Source organism: Mobula hypostoma, chromosome 3 (genome assembly GCF_963921235.1).
Source record: "Mobula hypostoma chromosome 3, sMobHyp1.1, whole genome shotgun sequence".
Taxonomy (NCBI): Eukaryota; Metazoa; Chordata; class Chondrichthyes; order Myliobatiformes; family Myliobatidae; genus Mobula; species Mobula hypostoma.
Window position 1 is genome coordinate 43,015,786 of NC_086099.1, and position 15,329 is coordinate 43,031,114.

General features: G+C 41.6%; 1 protein-coding gene across 2 annotated transcripts in view; it reads left to right on the forward strand.

The window, feature by feature from the left end:
• The window catches only part of ddx4 (DEAD (Asp-Glu-Ala-Asp) box polypeptide 4), an 85,230-nt gene that overhangs the window by 35,257 nt on the left and 34,644 nt on the right, over positions 1-15,329 (forward strand). For both annotated transcript variants that reach the window (XM_063042939.1, XM_063042940.1), the window contains exons 5-10: positions 163-240; positions 5,788-5,847; positions 6,508-6,564; positions 7,534-7,578; positions 11,565-11,707; positions 14,679-14,831. In XM_063042939.1, the coding sequence (XP_062899009.1) occupies positions 163-240; positions 5,788-5,847; positions 6,508-6,564; positions 7,534-7,578; positions 11,565-11,707; positions 14,679-14,831 (536 nt within the window). The remainder of the gene's footprint in view (positions 1-162; positions 241-5,787; positions 5,848-6,507; positions 6,565-7,533; positions 7,579-11,564; positions 11,708-14,678; positions 14,832-15,329) is intronic.

Consider the following 15,329-nt stretch of genomic DNA (forward strand, 5'->3'; position numbering starts at 1 on the left):
TGATGGTGGAGAGGTTTCTGGTACTCTTGTTTTATTTCTTTCCATGCCCATTGGGTCCTTGCTGCTTCTATGTAATAAAATAGTTTAAATAGTTCAGAACCAAATTTTAAACAGAATTTGTGACCTGACTTATTAAGCCTGAATATGTTTTTGTTGTTGTAGCAGGAAGATCTATTGGCAGAAGTGGCACGCTCAGTAGAGGTGTTTCTAGTGCAAGAGCAGGAATTGGTACTCGGTCAGGTGAGCATATTTAAAGCTTGTGTTTCCTGTATATAATCCAAAATTTGTTAATGATTAATAGGATAAACTGGTTGTAGCATATTAAACATGTACTGATTACTGACCAGCAGCTGGGCTGCTGGTCAGATTGAAGCTGAGGGACTTCAGGGTCCCTATGCCCACCATCCTACTAGCTAATGTGCAAGCCATAGAGAACAAGGTGGATGACCTTAAAGGGAGACTCACCTACTGCAGGGAGATGCAGAACTGCTGTGTATTTTGTTTCACTGAGACCTGACTCTCCCCTGCAACCCCCGACTGTGCCATCCAACCGGAGGGATTTTCGATCCATCGGATGGACCGCATGGTGTCTTTGGGCAAGACGAGGGAAGGTGGTGTCTGCCTACTGATCAACACTGCGTGGTGCTCGAAGATAGTGGCACTGACAAGCTCCTGCAGCCCAGACCTGGAACACCTGTCGGTGAAGTGTCATCCATACTCTCTGCCACGGGAATTCACCTCGGTCATGCTGACAGCGGTCTACATTCCCCCGCAGGGGGACGTAGAGTGTGTTCTGAACATACTGTATGCCAACATCAGTGAACTTGAGACCAGGTATCTGGAGGTTTTGCTCATTACAGCCGGGGACTTTAACCAGGCCAACCTCAGAAAGGCGCTGCCAAAGTTATACCAACATGTCTCCTGCCCCACTAGAGGCCCAAATATACTTGACCACTGCTACACAGCAGTCAAGGATGCCTACCGTTCCGTCCCACGACCTCACTTTGGAAAATCGGACCATCAGGCCATACTCCTCCCAGCTTACAAACAGAAACTGAAGCGATAGGTCACGGTGTCAAAAGTAGTGTCGTGTTGGATGGAGCAAATTGATGAGGTCCTCCGGAGTATGCCTCTTCTGTCATGGACTTTATTTGGAAATGCAGGGAGGACTGTGTGTCTCACAAGACGATCCGGGTATTGATGAATCATGAGGTCAAGTTCCTCTTAAAGGCTAGAGCTGCAGTTTTTAGGTCCGGGGATACCAGTCGCTACAGGGAATCCAGGCGTGAACTCCGGAAAGCCATTAAGGGCGCTAAGAGGCAATATTGAGCCAAGTTGGAAGCCCATGCTAACCAGAGGGATGCCAGTAGACTATGGCAGGGTCTAACTGAGATCACTGGGTGCAAAGAAAAGGCTGGGAATATCGATAACTGTGTTGCTTCTCTTCCTGACAAACTTAACGTATTCTACGCAAGATTTGAACAGAAGAGGAGCGTCCTGCTCCCTCCAGATGAACCGGACCTGGTGGCATCGAGATTCATTGTCACCGAGGAGGACGTTAGAAGGGCCTTCCTGAAGATAAATCCAAGGATGGTGACGGGCCCAGATGGCGTCCCGGGACGGGTTCTCCGGGCCTGTGCAAGCGAGCTAGCTGGAGTGTTTGCTGACATCTTCAAGAGCTCCTTGCTTCAGTCTAAGATCCCCTCGTGTTTTAAGAAGGCAAGATAATCCCAGTGCCGAAGAAGAGCAAGGTGGCATGCCTGAATGACTATCGACCTGTGGCTCTGATATCAATTGCTATGAAGTGCTTCGAGCAATTGGTTATGGCACACATCAACCACAGTCCACCAGTCAACCTCGATGCTCTGAAATTCGCCTACTGGAGCAACAGGTCAACGGCAGATGCCATCTCTCTGGCCCTATGTTCCTCCTTAGAACACCTGGAGAATAAAGGCGCATACTTAAGGCTCCTTTTCATTGACTACAGCTGTGCCTTTAATAACCATCATTCCAAATAAACTGATTCCTAAGCTCCGGAACCTGGGCCTTAGCATTCAGATCTGCAGCTGGATCTTCAACTTCCTCACAGACAGGACCCAGGCTGTAAAAATAGGGGGCAAGCTTTGCTCTACAATCATGCTGAGCACCGGTGCCCCACAAGGCTGTGTACTCAGCCCCCTGCTGTACTCACTGTACACCCATGATTGTGTAGCCAAGTTTCCATCAAACTCAATATATAATTTGCTGATGACACAACAATTGTAGGCCGTATCTCAGGTAATGATGAGTTTGAGTACAGAGAGGAAAATAAGAACCTGGTGGTGTAGTGCGAAGACAATAACCTATCCCTCAACGTCAGCAAGACGAAGGAATTGGTTGTTGACTTCAGAAGGAGCAGTGGACTGCATGACCGAATTTACATTGGTGGTGCGCAAATGGAACAGGTCAAAAGGTTTTAAGTTCCTCGGGGTCAGTATCACAAATGACCTGACTTGGTTCAACCAAGCAGAGCTCACTGCCAAGAAGGCCCACCAGCGCCTTTACTTCCTGAGAAAACTAAAGAAATTTGGCCTGTCCGCTAACACCCTCACTAATTTTTATAGATGCACCGTAGAAAGCATTCTTCTAGGGTGCATCACAACCTAGTATGGAAGTTGTCGTGTCCAAGACCGGAAGAACCTGCAGAAGATCGTGAACACGGCGCAGCACATCACACAAGCCAATCTTCTGTCCGTGGACTCACTTTACACCGCACGCTGTTGGAGCAGTTCTGTCAGGATAATCAAGGACACGACCCACCCAGCCAACACACTTTTCGGCCCTCTTCCCTCTGGGAGAAGGCTCAGGAGCTTGAAGACTCGTATGGCCAGATTTGGGAACAGCTTCTTTCCAACTGTGATAAGCCTGCTGAATGGATCCTGACCCGGATCTGGGCCATACCCTCCAAATATCCGGACCTGCCTCTTGGTTTTTTTTGCACTACCTTACTTTCCATTTTTCTATTTTCTATTTATGATTTATAATTTAAATTTTAAATATTCACTAATTTTTAATATTTGTAATCCAGGGGGCAGGAAGCGCAGAATCAAATATCGCTGTGATGATTGTACGTTCTAATATGAATTGTTTGGCGACAAAGTATAAAGTATTGATTACTTAATTGAAGCTACTAAGAAGTGACCATATGATCTGCAAGTGTCATTTTGCCTAGACCAGAGTTTTAACAATGGTTATTGGACAGAAACTTGTGACAGAAAAATGAAAGTAGGATATTTTATTTATTGATCTTTGTGGACATTCAACAAACAACATTGGTGAAGGAATTCTGTGGATTTTTTTCATTTAGCAATTACTGTGTACTTTGCCTAAAGAATAGGAATAGTGTGCACGAATATGGCAGAAATATTTTCACTAATGTGATCGAGAGGCTGGCTAGCTAATTGGTGATACTTAATTATTATTTGAGTCCTATCTTCTTTATTCATTAAAGAAGGTCATCCTCGTAGTGCAAAGTGTCTGAAGTAGTATTATCAAAGTAAGGAACAAGGAAATGGCAGGTGAGTTGAACAGGTACTTTGGATCTGTCTTCACTAGGGAAGACACAAACAATCTCCCAGATATAATAGTGGCCAAAGGACCTAGGGTAATGGATGAATTGAAGGAAATTTATATTAGGCAGGAAATGGTGTTGGATAGGCTGTTGGGTCTGAAGGCTGATAAGTCCCCGGGACCTGATGTTCTGCATCCCAGGATACTTAAGGAGGTGGCTTTAGAAATCGTGGACGCATTGGTAATCATTTTCCAATGTTTTATAGATTCAGGATCAGTTCCTGTGGATGGGAGGGTGGCTAATGTTGTCCCTCTCTTCAAGAAGGGAGGAAGAGAGAAAACAGGGAACTATAGACCGGTTAACCTGACGTTGGTGGTGAGAAAGATGCTGGAGTCAATTATAAAAGATGAAATTACGACACATCTAGATAGCAGTAACAGGATAGGTCCGAGTCAGCATGGATTTACGAAGGGGAAATCGTGCTTGACTAATCTTCTGGAATTCTTTGAGGATGTATCTATGAAAATGGACAAGGGAGAGCCAGTGGATGTAGTGTACCTGGACTTTCAGAAAGCCTTTGATAAAGTCCCACATAGGAGATTAGTGGGCAAAATTAGGGTACATGGTATTGGGGGCAGAGTACTGACATGGATTGAAAATTGGCAATTGGCAGAGTAGCAATTAACGGGTCCCTTTCGGAATGGCAGGCAGTGACCAGTGGGGTACCGCAGGGTTCAGTGCTGGGACCGCAGCTGTTTACAATATATATTAATGATTTAGATGAGGGAATTAAGAGTAACATTAGCAAATTTGCCGATGACACAAAGCTGGGTGGCAGTGTGAAATGTGAGGAGGTTGTTATGAGAATGCAGGGTGACTTGGACAGGCTGGGTGAGTGGGCAGATGCATGGCAGATGCTGTTTAATGTGGATAAATGTGAGGTTATCCACTTTGGTGGTAAGAACGGGAAGGCAGATTATCTAAATGGAGCCAAGTTAGGAAAAGGGGAAGCACAACGAGATCTAGGTGTTCTTGTACATTAGTCACTGAAAGCAAGCATGCAAGTACAGCAGGCAGTGAAGAAAGCTAATGGCATGCTGGCCTTCATAACAAGGGGAATTGAGTATAAGAGAAAAGAGGTCCTTCTGCAGTTGTACAGGGCCCTGGTGAGACCACACCTGGAGTACTGTGTGCAGTTTTGGTCTCCAAATTTGAGGAAGGACATTCTTGCTATTGAGGGAGTGCAGCATAGGTTCACAAGGTTAATCCCGGGATGGCGGGACTGTCATATGTCAAAAGATTGGAGCGACTGGGCTTGTATACTCTGGAATTTGGAAGGCTGAGAGGAGATCTTATTGAAACATATAAGATTATTAAGGGATTGGACGTGCTGGAGGCAGGAAGCATGTTCCCGCTGATGGGTGAGTCCAGAACCAGAGGCCACAGTTTAAGAATAAGGGGTAGGCCATTTAGAACGGAGTTGAGGAAAAACTTTTTCACCCAGAGAGTGGTGGATATATGGAATGCTCTGCCCCAGAAGGCTGTGGAGGCCAAGTCTCTGGATGCTTTCAAGAAAGAGATGGATAGAGCTCTTAAGGATAGCGGAATCAAGGTTATGGGGATAAGGCAGGAACTAGATACTGATTGTGGATGATCAGCCATGATCACAGTGAATGCTGGTGCTGGCTCGAAGGGCCGAATGGCCTATTCCTGCACCTATTGTCTATTGAATTCTATACCCTTCCTAAAAACTTTTTCATAGATTATATCAAAGGCCAATCTCAGTATTATAAAACAGACTTGTCATTCTTCCAATTCCATTTTAGTACTATTAGTGCTCATAGGTGTGCCTCAATTACAGCTGCATTTGTTTGATTTATTTGCATTATCTGAAGAGCATTGCTGTCATGTTGAGTCTTTCTATAACAGTTGGATTAATTAACCCTTTGGTTTAAAGAAAAGCAGCTACAGTTCTTTAATATCAAAGTTGCATATTCTGACTGGAATAAATTAGGTGGTGCTGGTGAGTACGTGGGCACTGTGTGAAGTAATCAGTTGAGGGATTAACCATTCAGCCTTTTATAAGCTTCTGACACCGAGTCAAGTTGGTAATCATTACTGATGCTCTGGCGTGTGTGGAGAGATATCGTGTAATTATTTTGTCTGATACTGTTTTAACTTGCAGCCACATCAGGTTTGTTAATATTTAATGTACTTGCATTTTAAATCATTTGTAGGTGATAGTGGATTTCGTTTCAGTCGTGGAAGAGCTGGATTTGGTTCTGCTGCATCAAGAGGTGAGTAATTGTTTGTCTTGCAGTAAACCATACTATTTAACAAATTTCTTCCCCTTCTGACCATCATCTTTTATTTGTTAAATAGATGAGCAGTTGTCTCCCAGGGTAATGATGAGTCTGTGTAATACATGTACGCTAAACTACAGTAACTTGTCTGTTTTTCCATTTTCCTTCCCCCTTGTCATGATAGGTGGTGGGGATTAACCCTACTTGTCTGGAGTTCCATATTTTCTTCCTGTTCAACGCTGGTATATCTTTTTACACATGGAGCGAAGTGTTACATTTGACCTTCTTGGATCAGAAGGAAGTATTGAAAGGTTGGGGGAGGAATTGACAATGACTGACATTGGTGCTGCAGAAGTACCTGTATCATTTGTAGGATCTCTATTTTGGCCAAGTATTTGGAAACTAACTTTCAAATTGTACTATAACCTGAATTGACATTTTTGAAGTGCAGAAACCCACTAAAATCACTGATTTGGAGTTACATGCTTCCCTGTGCTGTCTGCTACCTTGCTGTGTGTGATTGTTTTGACCTGTACTAGGCATCTGTGGGTTGTTAATATTGCAATCTTGTTCATTTCAACCTTAATTTCTAATGAAAAGATTATTTATTCTAATGCTTTAGATGTCGTAATCTCTTTTAAACATAATTTGCAGGTGGTTACAGAGGTAGAAATGAAGATCCTTTGTCTGGATCTAATTCTACATTGAGAGGTGAGTTTAGTTATAATTTTTACATAATTTCTGTATTCCAATAAATTGGAGGTTTTATAACATAAAAATTGGAATAGGTCCTCTGTGTTCAGTGATCATTGCCCATCTATATTCTAACTCCCTGTGCTTGTCCTTGAACTTAATTTGCTGTCATGCTATTCGTTATTTTAAAAAAAACATTTTAAGCTATGGGAACTGTTTAAAATTCACTGATTTGTGCCTTTACCTAACTTTGTACATTTTATTTCCATTCAAATTATTGCCCACTTTATATTTGATCACTGGAAAAATCCTGAATTCCAAAGTATTTTTCTCAAACCATATTTATTCTTCTGTTTCTTGGAGAAAATAATTTTCTCACATTTGATGACAAATCCAGTTTGGTGTTTTTTTTTGTAGTTTGCACCACTTCTCAAAACTAAAAGTGAAGCCTACCTTAATGCAAGTTTTCAACTTCTGCCTCTGCTTTTGTGATTACATCCTATTCAATCTAAAAAAAATTTGTTGCCTCCTGTTCCTTGCTTACGTAATACAATTGACGTGCTCTATGGCTTGAAAATTTAATTGACTGTAACAGATGAAAACTGGGTATATATTTGATTCAAGCCTCCCCATCACCTTCATTTTGTTACCGGTTGGTGTTTGTGTATTTAGTTGTCAATTAAAGAAAATCCACCATGAACTGATCTTTTTATAGTTTAAATATGCTTGTGGTTGGCACCAGTCTCCAAACCAAGATCAGGGAAAATCCTAATTGAATGCATTTAATATAAATGATATTTAAAAAGAAGAACTCTTGGAGGAACTCTGGGCCAAGCAGTATCTGTGGAGGCAAAAGATGTGACTCAGATTTTTGGGTCAAGACCCCGAGTCAGTTTTTGCCTCCATAGATACTTGGTCAGTCGAGTTCTTCGAGTGTGCAGTTTCAGCAGTTTTTGTTTTCTAATATAAATTGTGTGTTTACATCAGGTCTATGGGATTCTGACAGTGCTGGTGGTGACAGTCTAAACCAAGGTAATTCTTGATACTGAAAAAGCTGTTTATATGAAATTGCAAACAGAATATGCTGAAAATGCTCAGCAGGATGTGTAGTGATCATGGGAAGGGAAAGAAGTGTGAGAGTTTTTGCAAGACCATTCTGATGAAAGATCATGAATTAAACTTTGTTAGTTCATTTTGCATTTTTGTTTTGCCAGTTTTTTTCAATTGGGCAGGTTTTGTGGTTGTTTCCCTTGCATGGATTTATTAGTTCTCTTGCTTTTTTTTTATTCTTAAGTGTATTCTAGCATTTCGTATGCAACTGCATCATTAAAGTGTTTAATACATTAAAAAAAGCTTTTATCTATTAACAGTAACTTGGTTATCATGAAGTATGTTTATATTTGTTAACAAATGCAGAGTTGTCCAAGTAGCTGAATGTTAAGTAGTTTATTTTTATCCCTTGTAATTGGGGAAAAATAGTTTCGAAACTGTAATTCGTATAATACTAGAAAATTATTTCTTTGAGCATCCAAAGACAATGTTTCCATAGGTTTACCCTTTTGAGCTTGCTCCTGTCCCTGATTATTTATTTTTAAAAATCGTATATCAATCTGTTACACCAGAAGTCCCAACGCACTAGATCACTGCTACACTATGTTCCTTCCCATGACTATTTTGGCAGTAAGACCAGTTGGTTGTACTACTGCCTGCATACAGACAGAGCCTGAACAGCAAGGGTCCAAACCTCAAGACAACCAAGAGGTGGCCGTGAGAGGCTGAGGAATGGGTACGAAATTGCCCTTAAGTCAGTAAACTGGGCTGTGTTCAAGAACTCATCTGAAGACCTGAATGACTACAGCAGAGTCGTTAAAACAGCTGTAGATGAACTTGTCCCCATAAGGTCGTTCAGGATTTTCCCCATTCGGAAGCCCTGGATGAATGATGAAATCTGGAACCTGCTGAGAGCCAGATTAGAGGCATTCGATTCTGGCGATCAAGAATGCTGTAAAAGGTGCAGGTATGATCTCCAGAAAGCCATTTCTCAGGCGAAATGGAGATTCCAGACTAGACTAGAATCAATGAGGGATGCTTGATGACTGTGGCAGGGTTTGAATGCCATAACCTCCTACAAAGCTCAGTCTTACAGCATGGGGGATAGCAGAGCTTCTCTGCTCACATTGACCACCAGAACAGGGAGGAACCATGGCTAATGATCCTTTGGTCTCAGTATCTGAAGATGTGTGGGCTGCTTTCAAGAGTGAATCCAAGGAAAGCATCTGGTCCAGATGGAGTATCTAGCTGACTAGAGAAGACCTTTGCTGACTAACTGGCTGGTGTATTCACAAATATCTTTAACCTCTTGCTCCGCAGTGTGTGGTATCCACCTGCTTTAGGCAGGCTTCAATCATACCAGTGCCCAAGAAGAGCATGGTGACCTATCTAACTGACTATCTCCCTGTGGTACTGGCATCCACAGTGTTGAAGTGTTTTGAGAGCTTGGTGTTGAAGCACATCCACTCCTGTCTGAATGGTGACTTGGATCTGCTCCAGTTCAAATACTGAAGCAACAGGTATACAGCAGATGCTATCTCGCTGGCTCTTCACGTAACTCTGGAACATCTGGACAGCAAAGATGCACACTTCAGGATGCTCTTTATCGATTACAGCTTGGCATTTAACACCATCACCCTATCAAAACTAATCAGTAAACTCCAAGACCTGGGCCTCAATACCTCCTTGTGCAATTGGATCCTGGATTTCTTCGCTTGTGGACTCCAGTCAGTTTGGATTAGCAAAAGCATCTCCACAATCTCCATCGGCACAAGAGCACCACAGCAATGTGTACTAAGAACTCTGCTCTACTGGTTTTACACCTGCGACTGTGTGGCTAACTACAGCTCCAACACCACCTATAAGTTTGCTGATGACACCACTGTTGTGGGCTGTATCAACGCAATTGATGGATCAGCATACAGAAGGGAATTGAAAACTTGGCTGAGTGGTGTAATAACAACCACCTCTCATTTAATGTCAATGAGATCAAGGAACTGATAGACCAGAAGAGGGAAACCAGAGGACTAGGAACCAGTAATCATTGGAGAATCTTTATTTTCCTGGGTGTTGCATTCTCGGAGAAACTCCTGGGCCTATCATATAAATATAATTGCAAAGAGAGCATGACAGCGCCTCTACTTCCTCAGGAGACTGGAGATTTGGCATGTCATCAAAAACCTTGGCTAATTTTGTAGATGTGTGGTGGAAAGTGTGCCTGACTGGCTATATTGCAGTGTGGTATGGGAACTCCAATGCCTTTGAGTGGAAAATCCTAGTGGACTTGGCCCAGTACATCATTGAGTACGTCTACATGAAACGTTGCCTTAGAAAAGCAGCATGCATCATCAAAGATCCTGACTACTCAGGCCATACTCTTTTCTTGAAGCTGCCATCAGGTAGAAAGTACAAGTGCATCTGGGTTCACACCACCAGGTTCAAGAATAGTTATTACCCCTCAACAATCAGGCTCTTGAACAAAAAGGTATACAGTAGCTACACTCATTTAAGGACCCTGTTATCTTTTGCTTACAAACTCATTTATTGCTATTTATTTACAAGTGCATTTGCACAATTTGTTTACAGTTAACAGTTCCTGATGTTTAGTTTATTTATTGTTCCATAGATTTGCTAAGTATGCCTGCAAAAAAGAATCTCAGTTGTATGTGGTGACGTGTATGCTCTTTGATTGTAAATTTTACTTTGAACTTTGGTTATCAGGATCAGGTTTACTATCACTGGCGTATATTGTGAAATTTCTAATGTCTCTTCTCCACCTATGGAGCAGAAATCCTAACGTGGTTATTTTCAAGAGTATAACTAGGATTAGAAAATTTGAAAGGCATAAAATGCTCATGTGATCTTGTACTTGCCATGGTTTGGGCTTCATTTACTGGGTGGGTATCCTGACAGGTTTCTGCCTTAGCTGGATGCAATGCTTACAGACTTGTGCCATTTGGCTCTGCAGCCCCATGCTAATTTCAGTGCTCCAAATGAACCTCCTCCCACTTTTGTCTCATCTGTATGTCTGATCCCTCTATTTTTTACATCATTAAGGCAGACTTGTTTTCCTGGAGTTATTCTACCTGTCAAAATGCAAAATGGTTAAAAGAAAACTAAAACTACTATTTAAATTTTTAAACTTTACCCTTCAAAGTTAACTCCTTGAGTATTGGACATTCCTACTTGGAGCACAGTCTTTTTTTCCCCCAGTCTATTTCTCTCACTATTTTGTGTCTATCAAGTTTCCTTCAGCCTCTGGCACTCCAGAGAAAACAATCCAAGTTGGTCGTACCTCTTCTTGTCACTAATACTCTCAAATCAACATGACATCCTGGCAAACCTCCATGCACCCTCTGCAAAGCCTCCACATCCTTCCTGTAATGTGCTGACGAGAAGGACAGACAATATTGTAAAAGTAGCCTAACCAAAGTTTTAAATAGCTTTGAAGTTTTCTTTCTGACTTTTATACTCGACACTCTACTTTCAAACATGCTATTGCTATAAGTTGCCATGTTGTTAGAGCCTTGAAAGTTGGATCCCAAGATCAATGCTGTTAAGTATTCAACTATTTACTGTACACTTACCACTTAAATTTGACCATCTGAAGTGTTTTAAACCTGTGTTTTGAACACCATCTGCTATTTCTCTGTCCACATTTCCAATGGGTCTATATCCTACTGAGTACTTCAATTCCTCACTTTCTGCAACTCTGCTAATACTTTATCTGCAGACTTATCAGCCCTACTTTTTTCCCCAAATAATTTCTACAATAGAAAAGGTTCCAGCACTGAATCTTGTGGAACACTGCACGTCATAAACAGCCTTGACTTCCCTACTGTGGCACCCTTCTCTCCCCCCCCCCCGCCCCCCCAGGTCCTTGTGATACTCAAATTAATTTTTCAGGATTTTGACAAGACAAGGAAATGACTCTACTTAATAAGTTCTTGTTCTTGAATTTCTTCAAGGTCCCAAAGTGACCTATGTCCCTCCAGCACCACCTGAAGAAGAAAATGCTGTTTTTGCTCGATATCAGACTGGAATTAACTTCGATAAATATGATGAAATTCTTGTGGATGTTTCAGGAATAAACGTCCCACCTGCTATACTGGTGTGTATTGAGTTTTCTTTGAATTGGTTGAAGTTGTGGAACTTTTTTAAACTGCACAGTGAAGCTTCAGATCATGCGATTGAGTTGTTTTGGGGCTCTGGAGTCTGTGTTGGAATTTTTTTACCGTGTCATCTCGATGTCATGTCCATGCTATTTCATTTACTTTATCCATTCTGCTTGGGCTTATTCAAGGTGGATGAAGAATTGAGGAAAGGTTGTGTTACCATCTTCTGAACTAAATCTCAATAGCTTTTTTTATTACTTCAGTAGCAGCAGTAAATACTGGCAGGTTGTTTGAAAATATTTCCAATACTGTTCTCATCTGGTATCTGTACACCTCACAAAACCAATGTGCTAAATAGTTATTGTCTTTCACTCCTTCCTAACATGTGCTGAGGAAAAGCATTACTAATATATTGTACAACAGCAGTCCCCAACCACCGGGCCGCGAGGAAACGATATGATTTGGCGATATGAGTCAGCTGCACCTTTCCTCATTCCCTGTCATGTCCACTGTTGAACTTGAACACGTGAGGTCATTACCCGCGCGTCATCCGTGTCAGCGCGGGAATGAGATAACTTCTCGAGCTTGCAAATGACGACGGGCTGAAAAGTATGTTTAACATAACATCTCTGTCGGCATTCTGGATCAAATTCAAGGCTAAATATCCTGAAATAGCCATAAAAGCACTGAAAACATTGCTTCCATTTCCAACATATCTCTGCAATGAATACAAGGAAAACTAAATTGCAGAATAGACTGGACATAAGGAACCCTGTTCAAGTATCGCTGTTTCCCATCACCCCTCGATAGGACTGTCTTGTTGCAGGAAAACAAGCCCAGGGCTCCCACTGACTCAGCGATTATTGGTGTGTTGCAATGATTTTATATATTCATATGGGGAAAATATGTGCTGTGTGTTTAATATCCAAGCGTTACTTAAAATATTATGCTATTGATTTGTATAACGATATAACAATTACAGCATGGAAACAGGCCACCTCTGCCCTTCTAGTCCGTGCCAAACGCTGCTCTCACCTAGTCCCATCGACCTGCACTCAGCCTATAACCCTTGTTCATTTCCTGTCCATATACCTATCCAATTTTTCTTTAATTGATAATATTGAACCTGCCTCTACCACTTCTACTGGAAGTTTGTTTAACACTTACTTCAAGCTCCCCTGTCCTCCCCTGATAATTGACTTATCGCTATATTCATGCTGTGTGTTTAATATTAAATTCATTAGGTAATCCCTTGTAGAAACGAAATTGAGTGTATTAGCCACTTACCACCTATATTCCGGTCGTGATTAACACTCCCCCTCCCCGAACAGAATCGCCAAAAATGATTTGTAGAAAAAAATGGGTACGTACACACATGCGTACTGGTGCCCACGCAAGGCTTCATGGTTGTTATAGTCTTTCTCGGGGTAAACACAACGTATTTAACTGCTACTCTTGTCCATTGAGAACCCTACCCTCCCCCGGGGTCAGCCGGTCCGCAAGAATATTGTTAATAATAAACCGGTCTGCGTTGCAAAAAAGTTGGGGACCCCTGTTGTGTAAGATTAAATAACTTTGAATATTGTATATTTAAGCTTTTTCAAGTATGCGTTATAACTGAGCAAATGTTTTTCCAGTTATTGGAATCCTGAATTCTGTTTGGGTTTGTTCTATTTTTATATGATCTGCTACATTGTCTTACTACCCTGAATGTTTGACTTTTGGGTAATTTTTAAAGTTAGATCATCATCAGTTTGTCATTTCACAAAGTAAACAGGCTTCATCCTTGTCACTCATTTCTTTGAACTTGTGTCTTAGGACTTCTGCTACCATAGGACAAAGTGGAAGTAATAGTTCTTTGGTGTCCGGGTGGCTTGTTATGATTAATGGAAACTTTGGTAGTTAGATCACATGCCTTGCAGGGATGTGAGCAAATAAAATTCGACACTGTCACCAAATAAGATATGACACATTCAGAAGTTGTTTTTATTGGAGAGGAAAGTGACAGTTTTTGTCTTTGTTCAGAAAAAATGCAATACTTGAACATTAGACTAAAATGCCTTTTTTGAAAAAATTCTAAAGCTTGAAATGGAATAGTACATGGTTTTCTCTCCAAACTGGATATTGCTAATGAAGCATAAAATTTCAGCAAAAGCCATTTCTTCACAATTGTTATAATTAGTCCTGAGCTCTGTCATGGAGCTTGTATCACTCCAGAAAGTAAGCCAAAATAAGAGTAATTGTAGTTGGGGGAGCAGCTCCAGGGTAATTGGTGTGCCATTTGGGGAGTGGCGGCAGAGAAGAGTTGTCAACTTCCATCAAATCACTTTTCCCCCCTCTTCTGTCCTGCTTGGTCCGGATCCAAGTGCCAAATCGTGTATCTACATGTGATTCAGGCCATGACCTTTTATGACAGTCTATCCAGAAATGTATTGAAAAATTATTCAAAACTGTTGAAAATATGGTGTTACATATGAAAACAGCTTTGAATGCTTATTTGTAATTAATATGGTTTCAATTTTGATGGCATGTTTAAAGGCATTATGTTTTATCATAGAGAACAGTTTGTTCATAGAGCTTGGAAATTGTTAGCAATTAAATTAAAATGGTATGGGGAATATTAATAACCTCCCCCAAAATGCTGAAGGGGCTCAGGAGGTCGGGCAGCATCGATGAGGAGGAGTAAAGAGTTATTTCAGGCTGAGACCCTTCATCAGGAGTGGAATGAACGGGGCAAGACACTAGAATAAGGTGGTGTGTCGGAGCGAAGGAGTACATGCTGGCCATGGGAGAAGGGGAAGGGGGCACAAGAGGGAGGTGGTGGGCAGGTGAGAAGGGTTAAGAGGGAGCTGGAATGGAAAAGGGGGGGTTGAGAGGGATTTATCAAAAGTTAAGAGAAATTGATGTTCATGCCATCAAGTTGTTGGCTACTCAGACAGGATCACTGCAGTTTTTTCTCTCCCCTAGACATTTGATGAAGCTCATCTATGTGAAACATTGAACAATAACATTAGCAAGGCTGGATACCTGAAGCCGACACCAGTTCAGAAGTACGGAATTCCAATTGTGCTTGCGGGCCGGGATTTGATGGCATGTGCTCAGACAGGCTCTGGGAAAACGGTGAGAAGTAGAAAAAAGAAGCTGGTCAACTTATAAGTATTAATATTCATCGTAAATTTTTAAATCTCTGCAAACGGTAACAGACCACCTGGCCCTTCATGGTCTGCCATACACTACATGTGATTATAGCTGATTTGCCTCGTGCTTGATGACTGTACTAGACTAGGTCCCCATAGCCTGCCTTTCCCTGTTCATTCAAACATTTATCTGCTTCCTCTATAAAGACCTAATGATTTGGCCTCCACAGCCATTTGGGGTGGGGGATTCTGGAGATCCGCCACCCTTAACAAGAAATTCTAAGGTTTAAGTGACCACTCACTATATCCCTTTCACATGAGTGGAAGCTATGCTGATGTTTTCATAAATAACTTCATTTTTAGCCTGGCACACAATGTTAGTTGAATAGCCAATGATGATTGCAGTATGCAGTGCAACTGCTTTAACAATACTACATAGAAGATAAAAATCACTACAGGTTTTAAGTTGCAAGCTGATTAT